Source organism: Lolium perenne, chromosome 4 (genome assembly GCF_019359855.2).
Source record: "Lolium perenne isolate Kyuss_39 chromosome 4, Kyuss_2.0, whole genome shotgun sequence".
Classification (NCBI taxonomy): Eukaryota; Viridiplantae; Streptophyta; class Magnoliopsida; order Poales; family Poaceae; genus Lolium; species Lolium perenne.
Genome location: NC_067247.2, coordinates 177756047 through 177770059, shown reverse-complemented (window position 1 = coordinate 177770059; position 14013 = coordinate 177756047). Strand labels below are relative to the sequence as shown.

Sequence of the window (14013 nt, the reverse complement as noted above, 5' to 3'; positions counted from 1 at the left end):
ATTTTGGTGAAAAGGGAAAAAATAATACGCCTTGTCCAAAGAAACGGAGTATTGGATTATGTGTGCGCTTCCACTTTTACGTTCTGGTCGTGCTTGGTGTACTAATATTATTGTTAGGAATAACACGGTGAAAGACACGTTGGTGGTTCTTTTGTATCTTGTTCCACTAATGAAAAATTTGAAACAAAAAGTTGCAAACCTTATGAAAAATATTTATGTTGTAGCATATAACCAAACAAAATTACATACAATGGAAGTAGTTTTCAAAAGAAAATTAAGCGTAGTCTCTCAATTATCAAATAAGTGATATATTAATGATATAAACAATAAGTAGGATTCAAGGCATCACATTCCCTTTGAAAAATGTAAGATCAATTCCCAAATTGCTCATTTGGGAAGTATCCATGCGGGTAAGTGCCTATTTGTATTCGTGCAGGTGAGGGTTGGTCCTGAAATGATTGGGACAATCGGCTCGGTGGGGCCTTGTGGCGTGCTTGAGGCGATGGCTCCCCTGGCAGTGCGGTGTCCTCGGTAAGAGTAGGGCGACCTTGCCAGCAACCTTCATTTCTGACATGTCCCGAGGTACATCAGCTCCCTCCCGTCTCTTCTTAGATTTTCCAATGGAATTCATGATTTATGCAGAGATATTTTCTTCAGATAAGAGGTAATGAAATTAGTGGTGGTTATTAATCTTGGAGGCACAAACTATAACCAGCAAAGTAAATTGGAAAATGTCCCTAACGCTACTTGGGATACTGGTCCAATTTTCATACCGGCTCCATATAAGAAATGCATTGAGATCAAACGACATAACTAAGCGTCCCCTTGAAAAGATAATGTAATCTCCTCACAGAATGATGCAAAATTCTTCATCTTGCATGAGAAGACTCCTTCCGCTTGACAGACGATCAACCAGATTCAGAGCACCAACATAGATAATAGAACACTCAAGAGAAGAAGCAACTTCATAACTCCCATGCTCTTGAAGCACATGCTTCAGGCAAGTTTAAATGGTTCAGCCTTTCTTGCATATTTTTTTCAGGCAAGTTTAAATGGCTTAGCCTTTCTTGCATATTTTTCGGCTAGTCCTGTACTCATATGTAATATCAGCATGAAGCACTGAATGCTTACCACACTCGTGGATTGAGGATGGAGACATGCTCCACTCTTTGAAGCATGTGATATGGTAAAGGGCCAAGCAACATCTTCACTGTTTCGCAAATGTTAATAAACCAACCTTCTGAAAAATTATACTTTGCTACAAACAAGAATACATGAAAATCTCATTTGCTTCATTTGCCATAACTGAGTCAAACAATCATGAACTTCTGCACGACGCTCTTAATACATTTCCTGAAGATCAATTACTGAATGATTTGAAGATATGAAACCTCGTGTTGTTCCTCGCCTCCTCCTCCGGCAGAGAACTCGCTGACCACACCACCTCCGGATCAGGCCCGACTGCTGCCATCATCCTTGAGGATGAGCCCAAGGTAAACCGAGCACGGTGCTGCGCAAGGCAACCCCTTCATCTCCTGCTCAACCTTGACCCCTCCCGAAGTTACTCTTCTCCCACGGCGCTTGCCTCCACTGGACCAAGAACATCGCCACCGTACCTGGCCATGGAGCCGCGAGACGGCGAGCAGTGGTAGAGCTTGAAGCAGCAGTATCTTGGTGATTGATTCTTCAGATGACATCGGCTCAGCGCATTCAGTGACGCCTCCCTTTGAGGCAGGCTGCCAATCTCTTGGAAACATGAGCCAAAGCAAGCTCACCAAGGTACACAGCTATGGTCACCTGCACCTCCGGCACGCCTGCATTTAGTTATTTATAGAAGAAGCTCCTACTTAATACATCAAATCAACTCAAATTACATATTCACTTTGAGCACTTAACAGATTCACGTTATTTTTAGATTTCCTCTTTGCAGTTACAAAGATCCATAGTATCATAAACTTTGAGAAATAGCAAAACTAAGGTAGATACTACATGGTGAAGGAAAAAAGATGTTCCAAATTAGCTCACAGGCTACCAATCAGTGATTTCTCACAATATCTGTAACCTAATTCTGCCATTCACGATCTCCTACAATGCACAAGAGCCAGTAATCTACATGACATTAATTATGGAAAGCAAACACACAAAATGATTTATCAATTACCTAGAAAGCAGGAACCATACATATTTGTTTGCCTCACCACAGAGCAACTAAGCAGGGACATGGTGCACCCCTCACAGCAAAAGGAAACTCATACAGAACTTGCAAACTAAAATCATTGGAACATTCTGAAGAATAAGCTAAGTTCCTTTACAAGATGAAAAGCAGCACCATGGCTGTCGCTGGGCTGCACAAAGGCTTTCTGGTTGATCTACAGCTTGCAAACAGCGAATTATGAATACTGGACGAACCGGGGAGTAAGCAAGGCGCAGGGAACCTACAAGCACTGAAATTTGATCATTCCCATCATGGAGGCTCTCAACGGGAAAACAATATTGCTTTCATAAAAAGGAAACTATCCAATCCATTTCCCAGTAGGATAAAAGAGAAGACACATGTGCAATATATTCTTCGCAGTGACAAAGTAAATAAGCATCACATAAAAATAGTATTTTGCACATGCTCAAACCTCCATCTCCATGCTTTCTTAATGAAATTAGTAATGATGATGGGAAACATAATAAGGTAGAGCTGTGCAAGCCTTCATGGGAGAAGAAAAATCAAGCAGATGAGTTCATGAAGAGTTTAGGAATATATTCAATAACAGAATTTTGCTACCATTTTCTCTGCACCTGAAGTAAATTTACCAATGCAAGAATAGAATGTATCCAGCTATCTTAAAGCATACAGCTGTGAAAAAGGCCAAACAGAATTCAAGATCAAAGATCTCCATTATTATATTCAAGACTAATTTCAGTAATCTGAGAAATGAATAAAAGAATATATTTTTTTATCAGATTTCAGTAGTCCTTTGAGAAAAGAATATACGCAAAAATGATCAAGCAAGAAACTATAATGTACATACAAGAAACAAAAAGGTACCACAAGCTGAATTTCAGGAACATTGCATCAAATGATAGCTTTGCAGTTCGGCAAAATGACATCACAGAGATATTCGTCTCTCATAACCAACATGTAGACATCATTTTGTTCGTCTATTATTAACTAACTATCTGTTCTCAACAGTAAGAAGAAACATGAGAATGAGAACACTTTGCATCTGTTCTTATCAGCAATGAAACGGAACCAAATAATAATAAAACTAAGCATGTATTCTTAGCAGTAAAATAAACACATCACGCATGTATTGATTCCTGTCAGGATCTGAAATACTTTGGACATCTCAGAAATTTGGGAAGAAACATAAGGGTATCAAATTAAACACTTACACCTGATAACAAAAGCACCACTGGCTAGAATATGCACCAGGTTTAACATGCCATTAAATGAAAAGGTAGCTGGGTACCTGAATTGCCGAGCTATACACAGATCTTTTTTTTTCGAATGAGCTATACACGGATATTGACCAGATTGGATCACCCAACCACACTCACGGTCACATTCTGCTCCCAGGGAAAACCAGAATAAAACACACCTACACTCTAAGTGATACCTTGCCTTCACCCATGCTCACATCTATCTCAGCAATGCTACTCATTTTGAGAGAGTTGTAAAGCTACTCCTATGCATTGCACAAGCCATCGTCAGTTTTATATACTGATAGTGAAAATCTGGGATCGAGCACACCTATTATTTATCAGACCATATATTCAGTGCAAATGTGCAAATATAAAAAAGTTTTCTTAAAGCAAAACGACATTGCTCACACTTTATCTCTCCCATCATCTTTGAGATAGAGAATCTCAGTTACACACTATATGCAAAGTGAACCGATGAGCAAAAGCTGGCTGGACATGCTGATCAACAATCTTTTTTTTTTGTAGCACACCCACCTAATCTAGCTTCTTTTGTAAGGACTGCAAACTAATTTTAATAGAAGTACTGAAGCATAAAAGAGAACTACTACTGAAGGAAAAAAACATACAGATAGGAATCTGCAACTCACCGTCTGCAGCCCCTTCCAAGTCCGTGGGCGTGGGCGCCTGGGAATATAGTCAGCGTGGTGTCCGAACTTCACCTCAGCATTTATATGCTGAACTTCCTCCTAGATGATCCATCTTCTTTCCCACAGTATTCCTGAATCAATGCTGCCAGAACACAAAGCACTGGGTTACAAAAAAAAATCAATGGGAGGTGATAAACTGACAAGAGAATTATATCGGAAGAATATGGAAATGCTTTACTTAAATTGCTCACGAAAATGAACTGCCCATAAAACAAGGGCAATTCTCAACAGGCGCTTCATCTTTAGCCAGTCTGTCTAGAGAGCGACATCATCACCACCCTGCCAATAGAAATTCAGAATATATCATGATTGCAAAACAACATCAGAAGCGTTCATCCAGTTCAGCTACAAATAAAAATGTTTTCAGCCTGGGATCTTTATTTTGTTGTACTCAAAACGGCAACTAATATCGTAGATAACATGATTATTATACCTCATATTGCAAGCGAATAAAAGGCAACGATTGTTGTATCATGCTATATAAGGAGAAACAACTCAAGAGGGATTTGCCTGAATTATGTCTACCCCATATTGCATACGACAGCTATTTAATATACCAGACTTTCCTATCTGCCATGAATCACACGTTCCTTGCCACTTCAAACTACATCGCAGGGATGTGAAGGACAAAGAGTCACATCTCTGGTAATGTAAGTAGTTTATATAGAGGAAAATGGTACAAAGTTGAGACAACTCGACATTTTTACTATAGGCAGGAGTAAGTAAGTCAAGCGACTGGATTATGACATGTACCTCACGGCAACAACAGTGAAATCCAGCTCATATAAGTTTTGCCGCATTTCCCAATACCTGTATTCCGAGAGACAACAACGCATCACCAAAAAGCCTTAAAAAACATGAATGGTAAGAACTAAAGCATAAACCAGACAAACCATTAGAATTAGCAGGAGTATTCAGCGCACCACCTGGCCAAAATTGAATCGAGACCCAGCCAAATCTCAACATCAAACCAAATCTTATGGGAGAAAAAAAAATAAAGACGGGACACATGTTAGAGATTAGGATGGAAAGCTGCCCAGAATAAATCAAGGCGGAGAAGGCTGCACCTGCATCTGCATGTACAATAGAATCCGGGAGACTGGTTCCACAACCATAAAATAATCTTGCCTCCTCTCGTTCTTTTGATCCTCTTCTCTCGCCAACTGCCAGGCACTCCTCAACCAATACGTAATGCAAACTGCAAGAAAGGTGTTGGAATTCGATCAACCAATCAGGGAACAAACTGAGTAATTTAGAACCTAAAACAAAATTGATGCGAGGAGAAGGAACATTTCTAAACAAAGAAGAATGACCTAAATATTTCTCTATGTTTTTTGCTGTCACATATTTCTCTATGTCGAGACAGTCTAAATAGGCAACATGATAACACCATTAAAAGGGATGCTATAACAGTGACAAAATAGATTGCTTACTAAAATAGAATCCGGGAGACTGGTTCCACAACCATAAAATAATCTTGCCTCCTTTCGTTCTTTTGATCCTCTTCTCTCGCCAACTGCCAGGCACTCCTCAACCAATGCGCAATGCAAACTGCAAGAAAGGTGTTGGAATTCGATCAACCAATCAGGGAACAAACTGAGTAATTTAGAAGGAACCTAAAATTGGTTCACTCATTGTACATCATTTAATCATGGTTTGATAAAATTGTAAAATAAGTCCTTACACATTTGGCAAGCATACAACTGTCTTTCCCTTTTCATCAAAGCAATTAAGAGATGAATTATCTTACCATAGAAGCAAAAGCTTGGAATGCAGGAGATCGAAGGTGATAATCTGAAATAATCTTCCAGAATTTATATATAGGCATACCTCCACGTAAAAGTTCAAGCCAATTTTCAAAAGAACGACTTTCTATGATCAAAAAACTCCTCCTGCAAATAGTCATATAAAATAACAATAATTATGCCTAGCTACAATAGATATCTAACAAATTCACCAGAGGAAGTTTATGCTACCATTTTTCAATGGAAAGATAAACTAAAATACAAAATATAGATAGCGACATAATAGGCTAGCAATTTCCAGTGCTGACATAAACTAAATGCAAAAAATAGACTGGAAAATTCACTCAAAGTAGAAAATGAATCTTAGTCTAAGCAAGCCAATACATACTGCAGACTAAGAGTCTAAGATTAATTTATCAATAGACATAAAGAGAGGTGAGACGGGGATAGTTAGTTATCTTGTACTACTACACCCAGAATTAGCAAAGGAAATGACATCCTAAGAAAAAAAGAACAAAATCACAAAGTGCGAGTATGAATCTGTAGTTCTTGATAGATCTCTAGTAAGGTTCAAAGATGAACAAAAAATCGCGATATTTCAAAAATGGAAAGAGGAGCATCTGTATACTATATATACTGTATATTTAAAACTGCATATATTTGCATTAATAAGTTGTACTCCCTCCGTCCCGTGGAGAGTGTCAGACCCGCAATACAAAGTAACTTTTGCAAAAAAGTCTAGAAACAGTGAAAATGCTTCAAGATAGGACTTCCGGTTTGAATTTCAAACCTCGATCTTCCCCGACCTCCGTCTCCGTCTTCCGCCGTCGAGGTATCATCTTGTCGTCGCCCCCCGTGACCAACCGTGATCTCCATTGCAGAGCTCGCGGCGCTCGCCACCGGCTGCTGTCAGCTCTGTGCGCCGCGCTTGCCTACTCCACAGCGCCGCGCCTGAGCTTGCCTCGCTAGCCGCCCACTGCTCTCTGCACCGCGGACGCCTATGCTCCTCCTATGCTCCGCGTGCATGCCTCGCTGTGGCGCTCGCCGTCAGCCACGAGCTCCTCCCTGCGGCGCTGCTGGTCCTCCGCTGCGCCTCCGCTGCGCTCGTCGTTGTCCTCGATGGCTTGACCTCCTCCCTCCCCTGAACGAGCTCGCCGCCCTCCCCTGAACGAGCTCGCCGCCCTCCCCTGAACGAGCCCACCGTCCTCATCCCTGAACTGTTACCTGAAGAAGGTACTGCAGTTTAAAATTCAGTTTCAGAAAAATTAATGCAAACATTCAGTTTCAGAGAAACTTCAGTTTCACATGTGGTGCATGGATCTATCTTGGAACAATATTACTGAAAATATTCCATCAACTATATTTTGATACAAAATTCGTTCTCCTTCCAATCATCATGGAATTGTAGCTAATACAGTAATAACAACGAAGCTGTGAAATTCAGAGAAACATATGAAATCAGTAGATGTTAACCGGTGGCTGCAGAGTTACACAGAATTCTTTTGCGTATGGATCCTCATTGTATGAGTTCACAGTCCGTTAAAGAAGATAAAATAAAACAATGGATGTGACTAAAGTAGCTGTGGCCTGTAGATTATTTTTCAGCAGCCAGTTCAGCCTGTAAATAGTTTCAAAAATATCCCTATTCAACTACCGAGCCTTAAAATATTTCAGCTATATTAGAATTGTCAATTGGCAAATAATTGGCAGTGAAATATTCACAGACAAGCTAACTATTGTCTAAGAATACCAGCAACTGAAATGTATTGCTCAGGCATCGTACTTACACTTGATCTCCGCACATCTCTTGCTTGGTTCACAAACTGATGCAGACGTCACTTCATTTTCCTGTAACCACACATGCAACCTAGGATGTGGAGCATCAGTAAGAAACATCAGAAAGAAGTATGAGAGTATGAATGACAGGCAAGAAACATCAGTATAACAGTAATTTCTCACAGTTAAGATTTATATGATGACAGTGCCATCGAAATCAAGGAGGGCACGCAGGAACTCCGGCGGCTCCTTGAAAGGTGCAATAAAGACCTTCCCACCTTTGCAGCAATTGTTATAGACAACTCGCCTTTCAGTGATCGCAGACGCACTCTTCACCCTTTCCTGGTACCAGAAACTCGCCTTACACCGGCCACAACGATAGTCCGGCCCTCCATAGTAAGACTTATCTGCATAGCCAGCTACAGGTTTTCTCGGTTCAGAACCAAGCAAATAAAAACATGATAGCAACAAACACAGGCAGCACAAGCCACATGAGGTTTCTATTACCTTTTAAGATATCAACCTCCTCTGTTGTAAACCCAACCCACAAAGGCTCCAAGGGGGAAGTAAATGGAGCATCTGTACCAAACATGGGCATATAAAATCTCACAGAACTAAAATAGCACACAGCAAGCTAAACCAAGCAAGTAACAGGGGAAAGAGCAAACAACAACCTGGTGTGCGCCCACGCTGCCTATCATGTATGACCTTGCGCCTTTTTCGGTTTCTAGTAGCAACCTCTGGACTAACAACAGGGAAGAAACCATCCCCTACAGGAGAACCAGCAACAGCACGCACGCACAAACATTAAGAAGCTGAAACAAAAGGAACCCACCAGCACCCAAAAGAAAACAATGAAGCGCATACATTTTCTTTTGGGGAGGCCTGCAGAAACAAACCCAACAGGCGCCGGCAGTGGCACAAACCGGGCTCTATGGCGCCTAGGCGCACTGGTTCGAACTTTAGAAGCAGAAGCCACCCTGAATGCTCTTGTACGGGCAGGACGAGGGCCAACCATGACGACAGCAAGAACGCATAGGCACGAGCAATTTTAAGGAGAAACTCACTCTGCACATACACTATAGTACACCTCATGTCAGAACCGACCCATCCTCCGTCACCTCACGCAAGTCAAACAAAGCCGGCAGAGCACAACATGCAACGAGGGCCTCATGAACAGTAATAAAAACGGAAACAACAGTGCACATCCAGTGGATCATGGTAGTAAAACATTGAGGAGCAAATAAATGGTAAACACATAGACACAACGCACGGATACAGGCTATGACACAGAAACAGTGGTAAGCAAAAGGTTAACCAAAATCAAGAGCTCTAAATAAGGAGAAACAAACCTTGGGTGGAGCTGCGAGCAGAAGACAACACCGTTCAGCCCTAGCAAATCCTCAAGTGGCGAGACCTGCGTGTTTAAAACGAGAATGCATGAGGCACCAAACAAAACGAACAGAAGGCCATGCCACTATATGTCCCTATCAATAGCAGAAGCAGACAACACTGAACATACTCCGGTGGTCATACATGAAACCATTTAATTTGCTTTGAATAACTTCCATGTAAATAACAAAACAGTTTGTGTTGACCTCAACAAAATGGCAGCCTACCTTATGAAAAAGCAAAATTTACCTATCAATAGCAGAAGCAGACACCACTGAACATAATTTGGTGGTCATATAGGAAACCATTTAATTTGCTTTGAATAACTTCCATGTAAATAACAAAACAGTTTGTGTTAACCTCAACAAAATGGCAACCTACCTTATGGGAAAAAAGCAAAATTTACCTCGTAGATTGAAAGAGGCAAAATTTTCACATGATTAGGGAAGAGAAAATTACCAAGTTTTATCTCAGCACTAACTACATGAAGTAAAATGCATTGAACCAAAAAGTGTGATGGAATATAACAGGGGCGACACTGCATAATATAGCTGAACCAAAATATCTGAAAATATATCACTTTTTTCACGACAGTACTAATTCAAGGGTCCAAAATATCTGAAAAGACATTCAGCTCTCTACCTCATCAAATTGCAACTCAAACCCCCAAACCCCTTTGTTAGTGGTCCAGTTAAATGTGTTATCAGAGAAAAGGAGTTATAAAAGCATGCTTACAATAATAAGTAGCAGCAGAAACTACAAGGAATTCCTCAGCCTAATCAGTAACTATTTTTAATTTATCGATACTTCAAGAAAACAAGTACTCTTGGTCCCTAAATAATTAGGACATAATTAACAGGAAGGAAAACTTAAATTATTTGTGTTTTTTTCTTGTTCAATATGGCTGACGTGCAACTGTTATTAAATCTGTTGACTCAAGAACAAAATGTGCCAACACAAGAACGAACTTTCTATAAGGCAATGCGAGATCATTCCGCACTGGTATTTTCTACTACAACAAAACATACACATACTATCTATCTAAAAATGCTTACGTGTTTGAGGTATTAACAACCAAATGCTTACTGCTGATTAGGAAGCAGGCATCTCACGAAACAAGGAAAAGTGGGAAATGATAGAGGTCAAGAAGAAGACCAACCGAGTTTAAAAAAAAAAAAGAAGACCAACCAGCTCGTGCAAAAAGATAAGATCGTGGAACAAGGCCAGCACCACGGACGGAACAACCTGCAAGAAACAGACAGAAGCACATACGACTCACCATGCAGGCATTTCACCAAACACGTAGAAGGCAGGGAGGGGAAACGTACATAACTGAGAAGAAGCAGGGGGAGACAAACCAGGCTATGCGAGTCGAGAAGGCCGGGGAAGAAGCGCAGCAGCGTCGCCAAGCACCCTGCAGCGGAGGACGAGCAGATGAGCGAAAGCAGGAACACACCGCCGGCAACCAAAGAAGGTACAGTAAAAACCATGCACAATAGAGAGGGGATTGAAATTTCTCCTGGAGAGGGGATTGAACGGGACCATGGGGGCAATTGAGCGACGAGCCTTACCTGAAGGTGGATCTGGCTTGGTCATCACGTACCTCCGCGGTCGTCGCTCGCCGTCCTCTGTCTACCGGCTCTTCTCCACGAGCTGGAGCCCCGGCGTCGTGCTGCTCCACCTGCCCCATGAGACGGAGCCGGAGCTCGCCGCGCCCGCCCTTCCCGAGCTCGCGCCGGCCTCCCCTTCCCTGAGCCGGAGCACGCCGCGGCCGCTCACAGCCGCCCCCGCTCGATCTCGATCTGGAGCTCGCTCGCGCCATGACGGAGAGATTCAGGAGGCGGCTCCTGCCGAGAACCGCCGTCGTCGCGCCTCCCGGCACTGCGCCGGCCTGGTCGCCGCGCCGCTCCATCCCGAGCGTCCGGTGTCGCCGCGCGGGGGAGAAGGAGATCGCCATCGGGGAGGAGAGGGGCGGGGAGGATTGGGGTCGTCCACGGCTCCACGCCGATCTAGGTTTTCACCGTCTCCCGGGGTAGGAGACGGAAGAAGACGAGAATGAGCACCCTAGGCTGCCTCTGATGGCCGGGTCCCAAACGAAGCTGGCCCCAGTCGTCATTGGCTCGGTGGGACACAGAAAAAGTGAGAAAAAAAATGACCGATCGGACGGCTGCAGTGAAAAGCGGGATTGGCACTGGTGGAACGGACGAACCAGATGGATTTGCCCCTCTCAGAGCCCTTGCATGGCCGGGTAGTATTAGAACATTTATAGGAGAAATGGGCGGCCCAGCATCACGGGGCTGCTACTCCGGAATTTGACCATGGTGCATTCTCATGAACCGGGCCAAATTGTTAAACTGGTATGGGCCCTTCATCGACGACATTAGCAGGTTGACTCGGCGTCTTGGCCCAACAAGCACCTACAACGATGTTTGCACTGATAGGTCTCGCTGCTGGCACGGCGGCGGCGTCCACGATGTTTCGTCTTCCATCCGCCACCACCCGAAGCAGGGCCGAGGCCAGAGGCAGAGGAGGCGGTGGGCGGGGGGAGTTCTCCACGGAGTCAGGGAGGACGACGTCCTAGGTCATCATCCTCTGGTGCACGATCTTCGACGGCGTGCTCGCAAAGGTATATGTCTGTGTCGCCCGTTCAACATGCCGCCACCGGCAAAGGGGTGTCATGCCGATTAGATAGTGGATGAGCCTGCTATGTTCTGGACGTCGAAGTGACGAGCTTCCATCATGTTTTTCCCGTCATAACGATCTACCGGATGATCCCTTGCGCCATTCTGGCTTTCATTAGCCGCTGCCCCATGAAGAACTCTTCCCCCAATTGGTTCACTACCGATCTTGCTTCTTCCGGCAAACTGCCTTGAAAGTTATTCTGATCATTTTTTATCCTCTACAGGCCTCCAGTTTGAGGATTTGGGTGAGATGAGATACCTGTTTTGCGGTTGATATATGTCTGTGTCGCCCGTTCAACATGCCGCCACCGGCAAAGGGGTGTCATGCCGATTAGATAGTGGATGAGCCTGCTATGTTCTGGACGTCGAAGTGACGAGCTTCCATCATGTTTTTCCCGTCATAACGATCTACCGGATGATCCCTTGCGCCATTCTGGCTTTCATTAGCCGCTGCCCCATGAAGAACTCTTCCCCAATTGGTTCACTACCGATCTTGCTTCTTCCGGCAAACTGCCTTGAAAGTTATTCTGATCATTTTTTATCCTCTACAGGCCTCCAGTTTGAGGATTTGGGTGAGATGAGATACCTGTTTTGCGGTTGGTATATGTCTGTGTCGCCCGTTCAACATGCCGCCACCGGCAAAGGGGTGTCATGCCGATTAGATAGTGGATGAGCCTGCTATGTTCTGGACGTCGAAGTGACGAGCTTCCATCATGTTTTTCCCGTCATAACGATCTACCGGATGATCCCTTGCGCCATTCTGGCTTTCATTAGCCGCTGCCCCATGAAGAACTCTTCCCCCAATTGGTTCACTACCGATCTTGTTTCTTCCGGCAAACTGCCTTGAAAGTTATTCTGATCATTTTTTATCCTCTACAGGCCTCCAGTTTGAGGATTTGGGTGAGATGAGATACCTGTTTTGCGGTTGGTATATGTCTGTGTCGCCCGTTCAACATGCCGCCACCGGCAAAGGGGTGTCATGCCGATTAGATAGTGGATGAGCCTGCTATGTTCTGGACGTCGAAGTGACGAGCTTCCATCATGTTTTTCCCGTCATAACGATCTACCGGATGATCCCTTGCGCCATTCTGGCTTTCATTAGCCGCTGCCCCATGAAGAACTCTTCCCCCAATTGGTTCACTACCGATCTTGCTTCTTCCGGCAAACTGCCTTGAAAGTTATTCTGATCATTTTTTATCCTCTACAGGCCTCCAGTTTGAGGATTTGGGTGAGATGAGATACCTGTTTTGCGGTTGGTATATGTCTGTGTCGCCCGTTCAACATGCCGCCACCGGCAAAGGGGTGTCATGCCGATTACATAGTGGATGAGCCTGCTATGTTCTGGACGTCGAAGTGACGAGCTTCCATCATGTTTTTCCCGTCATAACGATCTACCGGATGATCCCTTGCGCCATTCTGGCTTTCATTAGCCGCTGCCCCATGAAGAACTCTTCCCCCAATTGGTTCACTACCGATCTTGCTTCTTCCGGCAAACTGCCTTGAAAGTTATTCTGATCATTTTTTATCCTCTACAGGCCTCCAGTTTGTGGATTTGGGTGAGATGAGATACCTGTTTTGCGGTTGCAACGAGATGAGGTCTGTACTCTGTAATGGCCTTTTCCTTGTCGTCTGGTCTCCTAACTTATTTCGGTGTAGATTTGTACTAGGAGTAGTTTTATTTTGGGGATTTGTAGGCTATAGCTGTCGTGCTTTTTCTGGTGACTTGCTGAACTTGGCTACAAAATTTCTTTCCGTACCCTTATTATCTAGGTTTGCTTCTTTTCCCATACTTAAGGCAGAAGAATTCACGACAAGCTCTCTTGAACCAATGGATTGCAGGTATGTTGAACCACTGTGAGTGTCCCACTTTACCTTTTATTTCAGTGCCGTTTGGTTTCTAATTTTCCTTTTTATTGCGTTGGCATGATTCCCCTCACAATTTAGCATCAATTGGATCCAACAAGTAGAAGCTCTGCTGAACCAATTGATCATTATACCTTTTGTTTCAGTGCTTACACCTTGGTTCATAATATTCCGTATGGGTATGTTGACATGATTCCCCTCACGATTTGATATCAACCTGAATGGGGAGTAAGAACATGGGGGCATCACAACACTTATCAATCAAGTCATCACATGTTTGCTACATGCTTGTTTGATATGCTCTATTGCATTATTTATCTTTTTCTTAATTCCAGCAGCTGCTGTTGACGTCTACTTACGGTTTCCTCTCCTCCCTCGCTTGACTTTATTGTGACTGTCCCGGGGATCATGGCGACGGCGACATTAGGTAAG

General features: G+C 43.6%; 1 protein-coding gene across 15 annotated transcripts; it reads right to left on the bottom strand.

Moving 5' to 3' along the window:
- Nucleotides 1–1187: 1187 nt before the first annotated feature.
- On the bottom strand, nucleotides 1188–11254 carry LOC127294588 (uncharacterized). Of its 15 annotated transcripts, none has more exons than XM_071818927.1 (18): nucleotides 10609–11254; nucleotides 10396–10451; nucleotides 10226–10282; nucleotides 8998–9062; nucleotides 8513–8724; nucleotides 8320–8415; nucleotides 8153–8224; nucleotides 7829–8064; nucleotides 7657–7736; nucleotides 6660–7105; nucleotides 5875–6016; nucleotides 5558–5675; nucleotides 5192–5322; nucleotides 5018–5100; nucleotides 4878–4934; nucleotides 4303–4403; nucleotides 4065–4206; nucleotides 1188–2444 (listed from the first exon to the last, which is right to left on the bottom strand). In XM_071818927.1, exons 5-8 carry the CDS (start codon nucleotides 8661–8663, stop codon nucleotides 7838–7840), a joined length of 546 nt encoding a protein of 181 aa, XP_071675028.1. In that variant the 5' UTR covers nucleotides 8664–8724; nucleotides 8998–9062; nucleotides 10226–10282; nucleotides 10396–10451; nucleotides 10609–11254; the 3' UTR covers nucleotides 1188–2444; nucleotides 4065–4206; nucleotides 4303–4403; nucleotides 4878–4934; nucleotides 5018–5100; nucleotides 5192–5322; nucleotides 5558–5675; nucleotides 5875–6016; nucleotides 6660–7105; nucleotides 7657–7736; nucleotides 7829–7837. The 15 variants fall into 13 exon arrangements, with proteins under 15 accessions (XP_071675028.1, XP_071675027.1, XP_071675025.1 ...); XM_071818926.1 differs by having other exon boundaries at nucleotides 1188–2435; XM_071818924.1 differs by having other exon boundaries at nucleotides 1188–4206; nucleotides 10366–10451.
- Between the last annotated feature and the right edge of the window lie 2759 nt (nucleotides 11255–14013).